Source organism: Aulostomus chinensis, chromosome 17 (genome assembly GCF_037954235.1).
Source record: "Aulostomus chinensis isolate RoL2024-O1b breed Wild chromosome 17, RoL_Achi_v1.0, whole genome shotgun sequence".
NCBI lineage: Eukaryota > Metazoa > Chordata > Actinopteri > Syngnathiformes > Aulostomidae > Aulostomus > Aulostomus chinensis.
Window position 1 is genome coordinate 26,722,594 of NC_141336.1, and position 18,308 is coordinate 26,740,901.

Below are 18,308 nucleotides of genomic sequence, written 5' to 3' on the forward strand. Positions count from 1 at the left end.
ACAAAAAGGCCTCGGCCGTGGGTGACTGACATACACAGGACGTGTGTCAATCACGTAACTTGAAACAATAAAGTGACTAAAGCCAATCTTGGAACGTTCTAGAGGCTCTCTAAGCCTGCCTTGAACTGCCCTTTCATTTGATAGTGCGAACTGAAATGAGGGTGAGTTCAATTAAACAAATGCCAGGTAAATCCCTTTGGTCAGGAGGCGTGTCCCTCTGCTCCCTGTCCGGAGCAGTTGCGCTCGCAGGCAGCAGGTGAGCAGCTGCACCCAAACGCACCACGCGGACTCCGTTCGCCTGCTTCCTCTTTGAATTTCAGGCTTACTTGTTTTTACTGATGTTCCTGAAGTAGAAGCGACCGCATAGCTGGAGAGATCCAGCTATGTGCTGCCTTCTCGGGAGCTCGGAAAAGTGGGAATTTTCATGTGTGGTGGATGAGTTAAACATGAAATGAGCGTTTAGAGAAAGAACCGTTCTAGAGAATCCACCTGATGTTGCCTCTGTCCGGTACATCGAGGCCCGGACCAGGAGGCGCTGACCAGCGTCACTCACCCGCCTCTGATGGAACTTTGCTCTGTCACGAGCGATTTAATGGATTTGGTCATTTTTTAAATTTACTTTCTGAAACACTTTTTTTTTTTCAAAGGTCATTTCCCCCCTCCAGTAATTTAAATTTCTGTCTAAAATCGCCGCGTGTTAACGAGTGATGAGGGTCAAGTTGGGAGGAAATGATTCGACCAGGGACTTCTTTGAAACATGAGACACCGAATGTGGATTTCAGGAAATCTGTTTTGCGTCCATTATGAAATCTCGTTATCATGCATGCTTCAGTTTGGTGAAAATTATCCTAATTATCTAGAGTCTCGTTTATAGGCCAAAGAAGACGTCACCCAAGGGGCGGGGCAACAAACCCTGTGTTCTTCGATCAATTTGTTCATCAAGTGGAGTAAACAGCTGCGACTGAGCATTATGAGGAGAGACGTGTCCAGAAGCTGTGTGGTCACGTACGAACCAGGAAAAAAAACGTTTTTGGAGCCAAAAAAAGCAGATGGGTTGAACCGGACTTTTCTCGGTGATTACAGTGATTCCCATATTTCCGATAGCCTTGAAGGCAGCATCGTGGATGCGGGTACGGTCCTCCGTCATCATCTGAACACCCGCATCTCCAACGCCGCTCGTAAGCACTGATCACCCGCCAGTTCGCCGGGATGAATCCAGAGGAGAGCAGCGTGGAGTTGCGCGGCGCCGAGGCCGAGGACGCGGCTCCTCCGCCGCCTGCCGCAGATACTGATGCGACGGAGGCCGATGTGAGCGAAGCGGATCTGGATCAGGAGGAGCAGGAGAAGCAGCCGATGACCGGGGGAGCCGCCGACGCCCCATGTGCTGGCGGAGAGGAGCCGCCCGCGGCGGCCGAGAAGAATGGCTCGGTGAAGTTGAAGATGCCGGAGGAGGCGGAGGAGGTGAAATTCACCGGCCTGACCAAGGAGGAGCTGCTGCGGGTGGCGGGCACGCCAGGGTGAGGAGGCTGCAGCAGGCTGCACCCACCCATCCATCCACTCATCCATCATTCATTTGTTCATCCATCCATCCATCCATCCAATTAATGTTTTCTCAGTTTAAAAAGATACATTCCAAGAAGCGAGTAAAGTCCAGAACCCATTCTGGTACCAGAACCCACTTTAACTGTTTTCCTCACCCATGAACAATGGAGGCCCCTCAGACAGGCAACCCCAGAGGGTTTACGGCCCAGCCTTTCCAGGCCCCCCCCCAAATGCTGGCTGGTGTCTTGAACACGATCAGCCTCCAACATCCGTCATCAAGCCCAGACTATTGATGCTGGAGCTGCGACGCAAACAGGCAGCGACCATTTGTCGTCTGCTTAGTAGGCTCTCCGGTGCTGGCGTCACTAACTTGTGCTCAGCTTCCTTGTGTTTGTCTGTTCTTTTGTGGCGTGAACCCTTCGTGTCTTCCTCTCTTCCTCCATGTTGCCCAGCTGGGTGCGCACTCGGTGGGCGCTGCTGGTGGTCTTCTGGCTTGGCTGGTTGGGGATGCTGGTTGGAGCCGTCCTCATCATCCTGCAGGCGCCACGGTGCCGAGATCTGCCCTCCACCAGCTGGTGGAACAACGGCCCACTGTACCAGATCGGAAGCATCTGGGCTTTCAGTGACACTCACAACCTGAAGGGTGAGACCACCTGGGTGCTGGAGCAAACTCCAGGACTCAACAGCTGCCAGGAAATCATAAACTGAGTCAATGACTGCAAATGTCCATCAGGTCCCTGTAAAGGGTTTGTAGGCATCGACATGAATGCACCTAAGCTGTGCCTCATCAAGTCAGATGTGACGCATTTGGTCTCCTCAGGTGTGCAGCAGAGGTTGGACAGTCTGTCTCAACTGAAGGTCAAAGGTCTGGTGGTTGGACCGATCCACGTCGCTCCACCAGACGATGCCATGGGTCTGAGCTTTGAGGAGATCTCCCCTGACCTGGGGAGCCTGGAGCAGTTTAAAGGCCTCGTCCAGGTGGCTCACAAGAAAGGTGATGACAAAATAATCAGAAGTTGTTATTACCAATGAAAGCTGCCAGGAGGCGGAGCTTCAATGATAGGGTCATTACCAGGTGTTTGGGTTTGTGACACACATCTAAAGAATGCACATTTTCTTCATTCACAACTTCAGGAGGAAAAACATTAGAATCTGATTTCTTAAAAGGAACCAGAGTCTTTTTTTTCTCATCTGCTCCCAGGAGCTTCCAGGTGAGGTACTTTCAGAAGACGTTCCGTCACCAGAATATTAACAAACACCTGGTAGCAACAGGTTTTGAGCTGAAGCGCCTCCTAGAGGACAGTGGCGAGAACATGATTCTTTGTGGTGATGTAATGTGCTCGTGTCTCTGTAGGTATCTCAGTGGTTCTGGATCTGACTCCCAACTACCATGGATCCTCTGGACCCTGGTTCTCCAACATCAGTGTGACCAGCGTCGCCGAGAGACTGAAGGTGACCCCTCACAAACCAGCTGAGCGGCTGACAGAACGCCTGCAGTGGGCTTGAGTTGCACCATGAAGTCAAAGCTCAAACTAGAATAAAATTGTTTAAATGTGTGATGATTGAGGAGCAGCAGGTGGCGCCACTGTATCTAACATCCCTCTGTCCTCAGTCCGCGCTGGTGTTCTGGCTCGACCAAGGGGTGGACGGCGTGCAGCTGTCAGGGGTGGAGCGTGTTGCCAGCGTGGTGCCGTCTCTTTGGACTGACATCCGAGCCATCGTCCAGAATGGGACAAGGAAGAGGTCAGACCCTCATCCCACCCCTGGTTTGAAACCCCACCGTGACCAGCCTAGTGTCCATACTGGAAAACTAAACCTGATTGTTGTCTGCAGAGTTCTGATCGGCATCACAAACCGCCACTCGGTCGAAGATGTGTCCGCCCTCCTCTTGTCTACTGGTGTTGACCTGCTGATCTCCAGGGTCCTCCTCCCCCCTGGTGCCATGGATGCCATGGAGCGCGCTCAGGCTATCCAGCACTTGTATTCTTCCCACAGCCAGACCCAGCTGGCCTGGAGCCTGGGGGGGAAGGCCCAGGGTCACATGGCGTCACTGGTGGGCCCAGCATTGGTCAAACTGTACCAGATGCTCCTAGTGACACTACCAGGGACACCGGTCATCAACTATGGAGATGAGATCGGCCTGATGGATGAGGTGAGGACACCTCAACATGTTTTAACTTGTTTTAATCTTTGATACCAATGCCGTCCCTCCAGGGGGCCTCGACCCCAAACACAGGTGGTCTCATTGAGCTGCTGTTCACCATCACTAATGGAGACAGAGACGTCACAGCTCAGGCATGAACCATGGCTCCATTTTTAGTCCCAGTGAGACACATCAGAGCGGGAGCGTGTCTATCACCAGACCCAGAGACCAGCTCATCAGAACTGGACATGTCCACCATTAACTACTCCACTAATTAGCCACAGAAGGGTTAGTTGTGCCTTTGTTCAAAGGGTCAACGGATTATAACCATCATCAACATTCTTTAGAGCCACCATGTTGAGGCAAAGTGGAGTTACTGGAACTGCAGGGGTCCTCAAGTTCCTTTTTTTGGTGGTTTTAGGGTCAAAACTTTAACTGAGGGGCGGCCCAGTGGAGCAGTGGTCCTCACTGTGGCCCCCCAGCAAGAAGGTTGTGGGTGGAGCCCCGGCTGCAGCACGGGGTCTTTCTGGGTGAGTCTCCATGTTCTCCCTGTTCCTGCTGGGTTCTCTCTGGTACTCCAGCTTCCTCCACAGTCCAAAGACATCAAGAGGGACCAGGTTAATCCAGACTCTAAATTGACCGTAGGCGTGGCTGGGAGAGCCAATGGTTGTCTGTCTCTATGTGTTGGCCCTGCCATGGACTGGTGACCTGTCCAGGGGGAAGGCTGCTGGGATAGGCTCCACCCCCACCACCCTCAACAGGAGAACAGGGAGAACATGGAGGGAGGGATGATGGAGGGAGGGATGGAGGGAGGGATGGGTGGGTGGGAGGATGATGGATGGATGATGGGTGGGTGGATGGATGGATGGATGGATGGGTGGGTGGGTGGATGGATGGGTGGGTGGCTGGATGATGGGTGGGTGGATGGATGATGGATGGATGGATGGATGGATGATGGATGGATGGGTGGGTGGATGGATGGGTGGGTGGGTGGATGATGGATGGATGGATGGATGGATGATGGATGGATGGATGGGTGGATGGATGGGTGGGTGGCTGGATGATGGGTGGGTGGATGGATGGATGGATGGATGATGGATGGATGGGTGGGTGGGTGGATGATGGATGGGTGGATGGATGATGGATGGATGGGTGGGTGGATGGATGGATGGATGGGTGGATGGATGGATGGGTGGATGATGGGTGGGTGGATGGATGGATGGATGGATGATGGATGGATGATGGATGGATGATGGATGGATGGATGGATGATGGATGGATGGGTGGGTGGATGGGTGGGTGGATGGATGATGGATGGATGGATGGATGATGGATGGATGGATGGATGATGGATGGATGGATGATGGATGGATGGGTGGGTGGATGGGTGGGTGGATGGATGATGGATGGATGGATGGATGATGGATGGATGGATGGATGATGGATGGATGATGGATGGGTGGGTGGATGGGTGGGTGGATGGATGGATGATGGATGGATGGGTGGGTGGATGGGTGGGTGGATGGATGATGGATGGATGGATGGATGATGGATGGATGGATGGATGATGGATGGATGGGTGGATGGGTGGGTGGATGGATGATGGATGGATGGATGGATGATGGATGGATGATGGATGGGTGGGTGGATGGGTGGGTGGATGGATGATGGATGGATGGATGGATGATGGATGGATGGATGGATGATGGATGGATGATGGATGGGTGGGTGGATGGGTGGGTGGATGGATGATGGATGGATGGATGGATGATGGATGGGTGGATGGATGATGGATAGAACTTAAACTGAGGAATGAAGATGTAGCACGTAAGTGATGAGACTTTAAGAAGAACTTATTCACAAAATGTGAAATGTAAATAATAACCAAGAGGGTGTAGTTCAACTAAAGTTGTGGAACAGAGCAGTTCACCCAGCTGTCAATCAAAGCTGTCAATCAAAGCTGATTCATAATTAGTGACGGCAGTGTTTGTTTCTCTGTTGAAGGATACCAAGTTTCCCAGGATGCTTTGGGAATCTGGTGAGGAGCTGAATGGAACACTGCAGGTAAACTCCCCTGATACATTCCACCAGATACTGTGTAGTTTACAGTACGAGTACCAACAGCAGTAATTACAAGTACCACCAGCTCTATATACTGGGACATAAGTAATAGTAGCAGTAGAAGTTCCTGCAGTAACATCACCAGCAATAATAGAAGCAGTAATTGCATTCTCAGTTGTAGTTTTGGTGACAGAAGAACAGTAGGGCAGTAGTGGTACTGTAAGTAGCTGTAGTAGTCATTTAAACAACTTGTCAGGGTTACCCAGTCAGATATTTGTACCTCTACTACAGTTCACTTGATACTGACAGTAACAGTATCTGTAGATGTAATAGTTGTAGTATTGCTCGTATTTCTCTTAGGATTAGTCAAGTTGTCACATTTGTATTTTGATACCAGAAACGATGATATTATACGGTGAGTATTTGTACTATTTTACTGGACAACTACAGCTACAGGAGTGTTTCGTTAACTTACATATTTGTTCTGTCTATTTATGCCATGATACTGTTGATATATACAGTTTGACAGTTGAAGTAGTAGTACTAATAGTATTCGTAGCAGTAGTAGTAGGTATGTCCTGTGTGTGCAGGATGAGCGACAGCAGCGTCTGTCCTGCCGGCGGTTCTTTGGAGAGCTGAGTGAGCTGCGGGGGAAGGAGCGCTCACTGCTGTTCGGGGACTTTGTCCTGCTCTACAACTCCTCGTCCTCGCTGGTGTTCTTGCGGGTCTGGGACCAGAACCAGCGCTACCTGGCTGCCTTCCACTGGGGTGAGGAGGTGGAGGAGGAGGCGGTGTTTGAGCTGAGCCATGCTGCGCTGCCTCGCCACGCCCATGTGGTCCTTGCCACCAATGCCAGTGCTCTGCCCGTGGATGGCCGCGTGGACCTGAGGAACCTGCGTCTGGGCCCGGGCCAGGCAGTGCTTCTGAAGTTCCCGTACAAGGGTTAGATGTGATCAGTGTGTAGTCATCACCTATATCTGATATTGATCAGCTTGTGTTCCAATGTGTGACAGCAAAATAAACTTGAAAGAACATTTGCAGTCTCGAGTCCTGTTGATAGACACGAACACTTGGAGTCACCAACAAGTCACTTCAGTATCAATAACGACTTTCTGATCTGTTCTGCAAGAAAAGGATCAGGAGAACGTTAACTGTCATCAGCTATGGTCTGTCCCTTACGTGTCTGTAGCATGTTAAAGTGTCCCTGCAGGGGTGGAGAACAGCACCCTGTTACGTTCCCTCTGTGTAAAAGGATCAGCGAAGGTTCTGAGAACGGTGAGGGGTCGTTTCGTGAGGATCTTCCCTGGAGGTCTGGACTTGGCTCCTTCAACAAGGACACCACCCCTTGTTTGTCCACTGCCCTGAGAGACTTGGTCCTCCTCAGTGTTTGTGTCCTGCAGCTGGACAGCAGAGCACTACGCTCTTCTGATGTGCTCTTCTGAATGGCTGCTCCATCCTGACTTGGTCACATGTCACAACACCATTCCTCAGTATTCTTATGCTCTTGGACAAATGTAGACTGGCCCCGCCCTCCTATTTTTAATTAATTGATAATTGTTAATAATTAGTAATACTAATTAATCACATCATGGGTCAATTTCACCACAGCTTTAAAGCAGATTTAGGTCCCTGCACTGTGACAATACACCAGAAACAAAAGGACCCAGGAACGGCTCCAGGAGCCATGTGACGCGTGCCCCTGTGAACGAGCAGGTTGTTAGCTGGTTTCCATTCACAGAAATCAAATGCATGATGTCACAGGTTGTCAATTGACACTGCTGATTGGCAGGTGGACCAGATCTCACCGGTTCTGCCTGCAATTTAACAGGCATCGCGTCATATTGTGTCATTCGACATGCCACCGCGGAGCGCTGGATTACTGAGCAGCCGCTGCCAATGTTTGCTTCTTCTTCTGCAACCAGTTGTGTGTTGTGTTGAACCTGACGAAAGGCAGCTGAGACCGGAAAGAGGAAGGAACCCTTGTCTCAGCTGCAGAGACACCTGAGGAGTGAGGAGAGGAAGACAAGACACTAAACACAGTCCTGAGGTGGGCGGTGCCAGGGTGGGCGGTGCCAGGGTGGGCGGCACACTGAAGGGTGCATTCACCCAGTCAAAGGAACCAGCTTTTAGGAGGCAAATGCCATTGTATGGCGTAGCGTGTGCCTGCAGGGCCAGAGGCTGTGTTTCTAGAACCGCTGTCAAACCCTTTGTCTTGGCCGTAGCGCATCGGACCAAAATATAGCTTCAGTGGGACGTGGACTTGCTCTGGACTGGAACTCCTCCAGCCCAATGTTCTCAGTCTTCAACAGTCCAAAAAGGATCTCAAACTGTCATTCTGAAACAAAAGGCCATGCACCTGCATTGACATGTTGCATGCTAGCTAGTTAGCCTGTAGCATAGCTTGGTCCACTGCAGTGAAAGGCGGGCCCAGCGGCCCACGTGAGCTAATACTAAACTACCCTCAAAATTTACTGATGGTCGTTTAAAACCCTTATCTTATTGAGTTTATAGCACCAGCGCCGCCCACTGGACACCCCCAACACACACACACACACACACACACACACACACACACACACACACACACACACACACACGAAATAAGTCTGCCTCGTGATGCTTTGCGCGGCAGAAACGTCAAATTTATTCGCTGCAGTTTGTCAGCAGGTGACCGGGAAACACATATTTACCTTTCACAATAAAAGCCCACAGGTGAAGGCTGAAATAAAAAAGTTAGTGGTATGTGCGCGTTCGTGTGCGCGCAGCACTGTAAAGCATCTGGAACACCACCTCTGATAACTCCTGCTTATCTACCTTCCAAAAGGAAACTATGGTTCTCTTCACCTCCTAGGGTTACGGTTCAGTTTACGTCTTTGTAGCTCGAAGGCTCGCATGAAGGAACCTGCTGGTCGTATTTGTGAGTTTGTAGATGTTTTCGTTCTGTGTTCCGCGACTTCATCCCAACCCCCCGAGCACCGGAGCAGAGGATCCCGTCGGACTCAAATGCGAGTAAACGGTAACGGGTTTGTGGCGTCATATCTTCATATCAGCTGAGGACAGCGAAGCACTTCCGCTGTCTGACTCCCTCTGTCCTTTGCCAGGTGATTGCCGGGTCTGACGAGAATGTTTGTGTCCTGGATCCGTTCAATGCAACGCATTGCAGTTTGTTAGCCGATATTTATTTTGAAATTCCATTCCGGAAGTAGAGTTGTTTGACTCTGCCGCTCTGCTCTCGGTGTGACGTCTCTCTCACCGGTAAAATCCACCGACCGGACCGACCGTTCGTCCATCCTCTGCCGGAGCTCAGCAGCGCGGACCCGGACTCTCCTCCTCGCCTCCCGGCAAGCCGAGCCTCTGACTGCGGCACCGGAGCGGAACCGCCGCGGAACCTCGGCCCAGGATGACGGACCAGAGGCGGACCGACTGACACAGTCCCGGTGCTCCCGGGAGCGGCGGTGAGGTTGGTGACGGTCATCCCGGCCGGAGGATCGTGACGTGCGGACGTGTCAGAAACCACCTGAAAGCGGTTTCCCTCAATGTCACCGCCAAGGAGCCGCGGCTGAGCCCTCCGGCGCTCCTCACCTCCGCTGCTCCTCCGTCATGACCGGACCTGTCCGTCACATTTGACCAGGGTGGGGGTGGCGGGCTGCAGGGGTGGGGGGGCGTTCTGATTGTTGGATGAGAGTCGGTCACCCGGCCGGAGTCCGCGTGGACGGTGGCGGGCAGAAGAGGCGCGGCGGCGGGGAGCCGCACTGACGGGCTTCTCCCCGGGGCCGGAGACACGGCGGGGCGGCCGCGGGACCATGTGAAGATGGAGTCGGTCGTCGCGCTCCTGTGGCTGCTCACCGGTGTCCTGCAGGGCGCGCGCGGCCAGGGCGTGTACGGTAAGAATATCTGGCCGTTCATGTTCACCATACAAGCCGCGTTAAACCCGCAATAAACCCGCAACAACTTGACCTTGCCGGGGATGTACAGCTGTGGTAGCGGTGTCTCCAGGAAATGGATGTAAGATCCAAACCTGTGTGTGTGTGTGTGTGTGTGTGTGTGTGTGTGTGTGTGTGTGTGAGAGAGAGAGAGAGAGAGAGAGCCTGAAGACACAACAGGTAGCCTGACACATAAACACACGCATAAACACACAAACACACGCGCAAACTCAGAGTGGGGTGTCCTGACGTCATCAGGAGCGTAAGTCGAGGCTCCCTCGGCACCTCCGGAATGGTCCGTCCAGCCTGTTGAGTGAGGTGCTCCAGTAGGTTTCACAGTTTCACAGGATGGAGCAGAGAGGCCTGTTTCTATGGCAACGCCTCTCACACTCCCAGGCTGTCATCAATCCGAACTTTTATTTTGAAAAGGATTTCATGCAGAAATACAAATTATGCTTTGAGTTCAGGTTTTTTCCCGGACCAGGCTCCGCCCCTCCACCAGCCCTCTAGTTTGTAAGTGATCCTGTAGACACACCCCCCCCCATCACATGACCCCTAGGGTGACATAATAAGAACGTGTGTATTGTCATGTACTCTGACCCTGGATGTGTCTCTCATTCTCTGTCTGTATTGTTTGTCCCCAGGAGAGCTGAGACCCAGGCTAGTTAGCTTAGCACAATGGCTGGTAGTGGGTGGAAGTGTTAGCATCAGCCAGCTCAGGTCCAGGCTAGTTAGCTTAGCACAATGGCTGGTAGTGGGTGGAAGTGTTAGCATCAGCTAGCTCAGGTCCAGGCTAGTTAGCTTAGCCCAATGGCTGGTAGTGGGTGGAAGTGTTAGCATCAGCTAGCTCAGGTCCAGGCTAGTTAGCGTAGCCCAATGGCTGGTAGTGGGTGGAAGTGTTAGCATCAGCTAGCTCAGGTCCAGGCTAGTTAGCTTAGCCCAATGGTTGGTAGTGGGTGGGAGTGTTAGCATCAGCTAGCTCAGGTCCAGGATGCTGGTGTGTCTAGCAGGAATCCTCCTCCTCATCATCAGTAGCAGCAGTCGCTCTTCTAGTCCTCAACAAACCTTTGGTTCTGTTGACCCAAGTTCCAATGGAGCTTTGGAGGTGCTGCGTCAAATCACTGCTCCCAGTCAGGAAAGTAGTTCCGGCTACGTGTCTGATTCTACCACTACAACGTCTCCTCATGTTAAACTGGTATTCATCACCAAGGTTACACACAACCCTCCTGATATTAATGCAGGCAGAGACGCAGCTACGCTAACACTTCCCACCCACAACCATTCATTGTGCTAAGCTAACTAGTGGAGATAGTCAGAATTTCCGCTGAATCAAAAAGCAAATGTTTTACCATCATCTGGGCACTATCAACAGTCAGTTTTCATGTGTTGGCTGAAGTGTGAGGAGGCCTCGTCCTGTCCCCTTGTCCTCATGTCCTCGTGGTCTAGAGTCGCTGCTCCTTCGATGCCGATCAGCTGAAGGAGTTTCTTTATGGTTGTGTAACAATGGCGTGAACTCTGCAGTAAATGGTGTGTTGAATGTCCTCAGGAGATGGATAACACACTTCACTTTGGTTTCTTTCTTGGTGTTCAGTCGTGCATGAATGCGTCGGTGGATCTGTCAGTTGCCGCCGCCGCCGCCTCTCAGGAAACATTTGGAGGATTATTTGTGTGTTCACTCGTGTGCAGACAGATGAGGTGTTTACAGGAAGTGAAGTGCCGGTGTTCCAGCTGCGAGAGCTTCAGTGCTTCTCAGTGGTTCACGTTGGCTCCAGTGATGGTGAGTCAGCTACGGAGGCCCTGAGGGCCAAACGTGATGACATTTCACAAACACAACAGCACGTCGTTCCTTTTCCCTCTGGCCTCTGTGTGAAGAAGAGCTGCAGTAATGACTCAGTTTGACTCAGGTTTCAACTCCTGGTCCATGGCCCCATGATGGTCCAAGACCATGGGATTGATGACGTACTTAAATTGTTTATTTTCTTGTTGTTTCGGAATGATCAGATTCATGCTGGTGTATAAATGCTCATCAGAAGATGCTCATCTGTGCCCAGGAGTGTGACCTTTGGGCATTAGCTTGCTGACCAGCACTGTTCACCACAAAGGCCAATGACGGGACCTTCCGAAAACCACAAGATGGATGACATGAGAGTAACACTCAATTGCAAAACCAAAGACTCAGTTGATTTTGAGGGAAGATGAATTTGTCTGTTCTTGTTGTTATAAAGTTGCCTTTTGTGTGACGTTAGCGGACACGTGAGGATTATCTGTTATGTGTCACGGATTAGAGGGCCAGGAGGTGTATTACATCACACTCACTGTTCCTGACATTCACACACTTTAGTCCCTGACGTCTCTACTGGAAACATGATTCCTCTTCCTGTGAGGTCAGCAGCTCTAGGAGGGAAGGAAGTGATGGAGGGAGGGAAGGAAGTGATGGAGGGAAGGAAGGAAGTGATGGAGGGAGGGAAGGAAGTGATGGAGGGAGGGAAGGAAGTGATGGAGGGAGGGAAGGAAGTGATGGAGGGAGGGGTGTGGGGGGATTAGGACGCCACATCTGTGCATTTGTTTTCCATTTACTCAGTGGAGGCAGCAGAGATGGAGACCTTTGAGCTTCGTGTCCCGGGACATTGGCGTCCTGGTTCAGACCGGCAGGACCAGACTGTTGGTCATGTGACTGTTGATCTCAACGGAGTCCATCATGACGTCAGACTTCAAACACCAGCTGGTTACTGCAAACCCTGATTTTTTATGCATTTGATCAAATATTACAGTTAAAGACCAGATCAAGAGATTTTTCCTGATGCAAGCGAACATCACACGTGATCCATTCGAGGACTGTCGGACAGTTGAACATCATCATTCTCCCAGGGCGCAAAGAGGCGTGATGAACAGGTGGCTAATATGTCACTATTAATGACCACCAGATCAGAAACACTAAAAATGATGACTTGTTGTTGTTGTCGTCATCATCTTCACACGTCATCTTGTGTATTTATTTTGCACTGAGTGCCAATCTGAAACAGCAGACAGGCTCCGCCCTCCAGTAACCTCACATGATGTTCCATTGACGCCATGTTGAGAGGATTCACAAATTCAACCCGTCTGAGTCTCTGCTGATTCTTATCTCGAGTTCATTTGCAAACAGAAGGTGAAAGCTGATGGCCGCAGCATCATCATCACGTCCTCAGCTGCGACCTGCAGTCAGCCTGCCAGTGTGTTGTGGTGGTGGTGGTTGTTGTTGTTGTTGATGCTGGCCGTCTGGCGGTCGTGTGATTCGTGGTCGCTGATACTGATCTGATTTCACAGCCATATGGGCTCATTTTCTGCCTCATAAACTCTCCTCAGCACAATGCAGCTGAAGCTCGTTTGGCTGGAAAAGGTCAAACACTCACTCATTCTTTGGCTGCCTCTTCCTCAACAACACTCAGTCAAGAAGCTGCAGCGCTGCCCCCTACAGGCCCCCCCCCCCCCCCCCCCCAAGATTCATCTAGTCTCATTTTTGATGTGTCTCCACTCAGGAAGGAGAAAAGTGTCTGTGAGGGTTCACAACTGTTAGCTGAGAGCTAGCCGTAGCCACAGAGCTAGGGTGTCAACTCCACCTTCACCTTCTCGGGTATTTAGTAGCTGTTTCCTCTATGATGGGAGACGCCCTCACCTTGCTGCTGCTGCCCTTCTCTCCTTGTGTTCCTGTTTATTGACTCGTTAGCAGCAGGTTTGCTTTGTCAATGCGTGTTAATGTGCCATTTTGAAGAAGGGCACTTCTTATTTCCTGTTCGCCTGAAAGCTCAGCGAGAGGAGGAGGCTGATGGTGTGGGGATGTTGGAGTCGGCAACCATGACAGACCTCAATAAATGAATAATCAGTTAATGCCTCTCAGCCTCTGATTGACGGCTAATTTTCTTCCTGCTTCCTTATTTAGTCGGGAGGCGAGCACATTCATGTTCAGGGTTCTTTCGTTCAGCACGTTGTGACGCACCAAGACCATGATTCTGACTTGATTTATCAAGCGCTAAAATCTCCATCGTCTGCTCTGGTCAAATGTGAATAGTGCGGCTGGAATATTGAACATCATGTTGTATCTTGCGTTATGCTGCTGAGTCAGATCGGTTGTCATGGTAACGTCACTGTCAGGCTGCTTCATCCTTCAAATAAATGAAAGAAGACCAGAGGTTTGAGAGTGAAGTCTCTTCAAGGTTCCAGCTGATAAAACTGAAAAGTGAATTTCTTGCTAGGCTAAGCCCCCCCCCACCAACTGTCAGGGAAGATGAATGCTCGCTCGCTCGCTGCCCGCCTCCACGCGTGACTGCTGATGTGATATGTACTTATGTGGCGCAACGCTGCAGCAGGATGCAGAAGTGTGTGGCGGATAATTCCACAGATGATGTGAGATGTGTGGCGTGGGGAACGGGTCAGTAGGCAGTCGCTCGCTGTTGTCCAGGCTGTTTGTTGGATTCATTATTTATTACTATGCTGTGCTCTGATTGGCTGGCGGCCATTCAACATGTGGGCTTCTTAAACACTTCTATATTAGCCTGATGGGTAGCCATGGCAACGGCACAGATGCTGGCACAACTTTACAACTAGAGACCTCAAGAACCTCCGTAACCATGCGTGTAGTCGTACAGGCGTGTTGTCATTCAGGTGTGTAGTTGTGTGGTCCCTCTCCATTCATCACTTCCTGCTGCCCCATCATTTATGCAAGGAGCAGTGAGCTGTCGGCCAATCAGATGAGTGTAGCTATTTTTACTCGTCCCACTGACTCGCGGCGTCCTCTGAGAGTTCCTCACTCTACAAATAGAGGCGGGAGTTTATGTAACCGAGGGAGCAAGGAGACGGAACCGGTGACGTTCCTGCTGACCTGAGACACTTCTGCAGGAAGTGGAACGTTTGAATATTCTGGTTCACGTCTGACATCAATAATGAAGACGCCACGAGTCAGAACAGGAGGGACGTTTCCTGGACGTTATGTAAGGACACACACCTGCTCTGGTTTACACAGCCCCCCCCCCCCACACACACACACACACACACACACACACGTCCATATTGAAACACTTAGTACAGTAGAACTGAGGCTTGTCCTGATTTAACCAGTATGTGTGTGAGTGAGTGTGTGTGCGTGTGTGAGTGTGTATTCAAGGGATTAGAGCATTAATGGAAACATCCTGATTCTCACTGCAGGAGGTCACAACAGACACAGCTGACAAGTTTGAGGTCATGACATCATCATGTTTGTCATGATGTCACCTGCACTAACCTGTTACAAACAGGTCTCTGATGTTTTGATTCTTTGCAGACAGCTCTTTGATCTCAGTGGGCGTGGCCAGACTGTTGATGACCATTTATGCTTCTGTGTGCTAACGAGGCGTGAACACTGATGACTGCTTCTGTCACCGACGATTAGATGGTCGAGCTTTGTTCATGAGCTGACTGCGACCTTCTGAGATTCAATGTTTCCTGCTCCACCCACCAACATGAGTGTGTCACATGCGTAGTGATGTGGCAGTCAGTCCCGTTTACATCTGAAACACAAAGAACTTACTAAATATTTACAGGAAGTAAATACGGTCTAATTCTTGTTTCTGAAGCGACGATGGAGCTCCTGGGAGGAGTGTAATTCCTGGATCGTGATCGCTGCTGAATCTGCCTCCACTGGCTGCAAGCGGATTCAGCGCTCACTCAAACAAGGTGCTGCAGTGAGCACAGGGATTAGACTAATACCTGGTTTTAAGGAGGAAATGGAAAATACCTGAGCCGGAGCAGCGTCAGAGGATGGAGGGATGAACACAGATGGAGATGAATCTGATTCTCCTGCAGAGGGTTCTGCTCATTTATTGACAAGATGCAAAACACCAGTTTGTCTGTTTTCATGTTCCACTTTTATCAGCTTTGATCTGCATAAACATGATTAGTGATGTCAGTGGAGACGAGAGGAAGAGGAGGAGATTAGGAGGAACCAGGAGGAAGAGGAGGAGGAAAGGGATGGACCCTGAGGAGGTGGAGGTGTTGTGGATGATGGTTGTCCTACTTTTTCTCCTTTCTATTCTTAAACCGTAGGTTTTTTTTTTTCAATCTGTCCTGTGATGACAACACTGATATTTCCTGCTGATGTCATCAAACCTCACACACTCTCACACACACACACACATACGTGTTGACTTTCACATGACCTTCACTCAGACTTTGGCTCATTCAGATGTTCTGATCCCTCTGGGGTCGTCGAGACCCCCGATGGACTGGTTCTTTCCCAACATGCACAGGAACTCAAGGTCGGATCCTTCATAGGAAATCAAACCTGTGGTCTTTCAGAGGGCACATTTCATACGTTCTCATTTAGGCGGGGTGGGAACCTTGTGTTACGTTACTATACGTTATGTTCCATTTTGGCTTGTTATGTGACATCACGTCACGTTACGATGGTAACCAGGGTAGCTGGACAGCAGAAAACAATGTGTGCCGGTGCATCAATTCTTGCCTGGTCACGGACTGATCGACTTCACCAGCAGCCACCCTATCAGCAGTGAGTCTTCGTCTCTGAGAGCAGAGGCTGATTTCATGACACTTTCGTCTTCTTATGTCAGACTTGACCGATCAAAGCGATTGATTGTCCGGACGCCTGCTGGCGTGTTACTTGTTCTATTTGTTCTCATTCTGTCTGCCAAACATCAGCGAGGCTGTAAAACCGTTCAAACTCATAGGACGTTCTGCTTCACTGCAGCTTGAAGAGATTCAGACACTACACTTCCTCCTCGCCACGTGGTTCCCATGGTGACAGGTGGAGAACATCCTGCAGGACGTAAATGTCTGTTTAAGGTGGCCGCCTCCCTCTCGGCGTGTTCAGATGCTGTGAAACCAGACGCCGGCTGCTCCTTGGAGTGCCGGCGAACCTTCAGATGAGCTTTTATTTTTAAATCTGCAATTTCCTTCCTTTTGTGAAGGAGATGAGCGGCGTGTTGAGGCGGCGCGTCAAGCTAGTGGCGAGGCTTCGGCAGGGTTAAAGGGTGATGGGAGGGAACATGAGGAGCTGCGCTGCTATGGGATGATTGGTCACGGTGTTTATCTTCCAATTCTATGGTCGCCAAACCTCATATGCCTGTTTGTGTTTACAAAATTAGAATTATTTATCACGATTAGGGTTGCAAAGGGGTGGCAAATTTCCAGAAAGTGTCGGGTAAATTTCCATGGGAAGTTAAGCTGGGGCATTTTGGAAGTATGCCAAGTAGCTCCACAAGTGGAATGATCCTCAGATATTTCCATCCCTCCATCTTCCCCCTCTTATCCTGTTCAGGGTGGTGGGGGTGGAGCCTATCCCAGCAGCCTCACCCTGGACAGGTCACCAGTCCATGGCAGGGCCAACACATAGAGACAGACAACCATTGGCTCTCCCAGCCACGCCTACGGTCAATTTAGAGTCTGGATTAACCTGGTCCCTCTTGATGTCTTTGGACTGTGGAGGAAGCTGGAGTACCAGAGAGAACCCAGCAGGAACAGGGAGAACATGGAGACTCACCCAGAAAGACCCCGTGCTGCAGCCGAGCCCGGAAATGAACCCAGAACCTTCTTGCTGTGAGGCCACAGTGATGGTGCAGTGGTCCTCAGATATTTAATATTCTAAATAATTTGATAAACATCTGACAGGAGGCAGAAAAAAACAGCATCAGATTTGAAGTACAGGTTGTATCTTGACATTCATTTCCCACCTGTGAGGCGATGCCAGCTGTAGCTGATGTGGTACATGTTGCAGCTCTGTACTGCATAAATACAGATAAATGTGATATTTGTAAGTTCAAGTCAAGTCAGTTTTATTTCTATTTATGTCTAAACTCCAACCAAAGTTCTGTCCTGACTCTGTCCAAGTAGAGCAGGTCCAGCACCTCCCTCCTTCAATGAACCTCCACCCAACAATTCTCCATCAGCAGCAGCACATCCTGCAACAGCAGCCACCAGAACCTTCCTTTACCAGGCAGGCCTGTTCAACACCACCAAACTTGTTGACTATATTAACATGAAACGTCATCAAAACTAATCTCACTTTGTGTCGTCCACACGCTTAAATGTGTGGCTTCAGTGGGATCCAGGATTCTAGAAACACCTATGCATGTGATGGAGGAACGCATAGTGCCTGTAGGGGGCGTAGTCTCCGTAGCCCAGCAGAAGTGTGCATGTGATAGCATAGATAGCCACCTGTACTTGCATGATATCTGCTTGTTTTAGTCAGTGTTATGCTAAAATATAAGTTTCCCTACCGTATTTAAGTTCTCCATTCAGGACATTCCTTCAGTGTCGTAAATTCCTGTTTTTTCCTCATTTATTCCTGTTAATTTCCATAAAATGCCATGGTAAGTTTCCAAGTTTGAAAATTCCTGGAATTTTGCAACCTTCATCATGATCAATAAATGGACACAAGGCAGCCATTGTGAAGTGTGACGTATCACTTGCTGTCTCGTGTTTCCTGTGTGTCATAGCTCAGGTCAGTCTAAAGTCCTGTGTCTCCATGGCAACAGGCCAATACTGACTCTCCAGTATGGAGAAGTCCAATATATCAACATGTGTCCAAGTGGTCATCAGTGTTGCAAATAGTTTTCAAATCTATGACAATGTGCTGATCTTGTTTTGTAAAGAAAAAGCGGGCGAGCGTC

General features: G+C 50.2%; 2 protein-coding genes across 3 annotated transcripts in view; both read left to right on the forward strand.

The window, feature by feature from the left end:
* Positions 1-44: 44 nt before the first annotated feature.
* Positions 45-6,773, forward strand: LOC147246989 (amino acid transporter heavy chain SLC3A2-like). The gene is made up of 8 exons (XM_086183534.1): positions 45-1,517; positions 1,995-2,185; positions 2,363-2,536; positions 2,897-2,994; positions 3,155-3,285; positions 3,376-3,694; positions 5,690-5,749; positions 6,337-6,773. Exons 1-8 carry the CDS (start codon positions 1,210-1,212, stop codon positions 6,691-6,693), a joined length of 1,638 nt encoding a protein of 545 aa, XP_086039660.1. The 5' UTR covers positions 45-1,209; the 3' UTR covers positions 6,694-6,773.
* A 1,863-nt stretch (positions 6,774-8,636) lies between these two features.
* mdga2a (MAM domain containing glycosylphosphatidylinositol anchor 2a) overlaps positions 8,637-18,308 on the forward strand; it is a 48,351-nt gene continuing 38,679 nt past the window's right edge. Inside the window, exons 1-2 of one of the 2 annotated variants that reach the window (XM_086181550.1) lie at positions 8,637-8,762; positions 8,848-9,630. In XM_086181550.1, the coding sequence (XP_086037676.1) occupies positions 9,558-9,630 (73 nt within the window). In that variant the 5' untranslated portion in view covers positions 8,637-8,762; positions 8,848-9,557. The remainder of the gene's footprint in view (positions 8,763-8,847; positions 9,631-18,308) is intronic. The other variant, XM_086181553.1, reaches the window with a different exon arrangement.

Coding starts and splice junctions, on each gene's coding strand:
- LOC147246989 (XM_086183534.1), top strand. CDS start 1,210: ATGAATCCAGAGGAGAGCAGCGTGGAGTTGCGCGGCGCCGAGGCCGAG. Junction 2,186..2,362: donor TGACACTCACAACCTGAAGG/GTGAGACCACCT, acceptor TGGTCTCCTCAG/GTGTGCAGCAGAGGTTGGAC. Junction 5,750..6,336: donor AGCTGAATGGAACACTGCAG/GTAAACTCCCCT, acceptor CTGTGTGTGCAG/GATGAGCGACAGCAGCGTCT.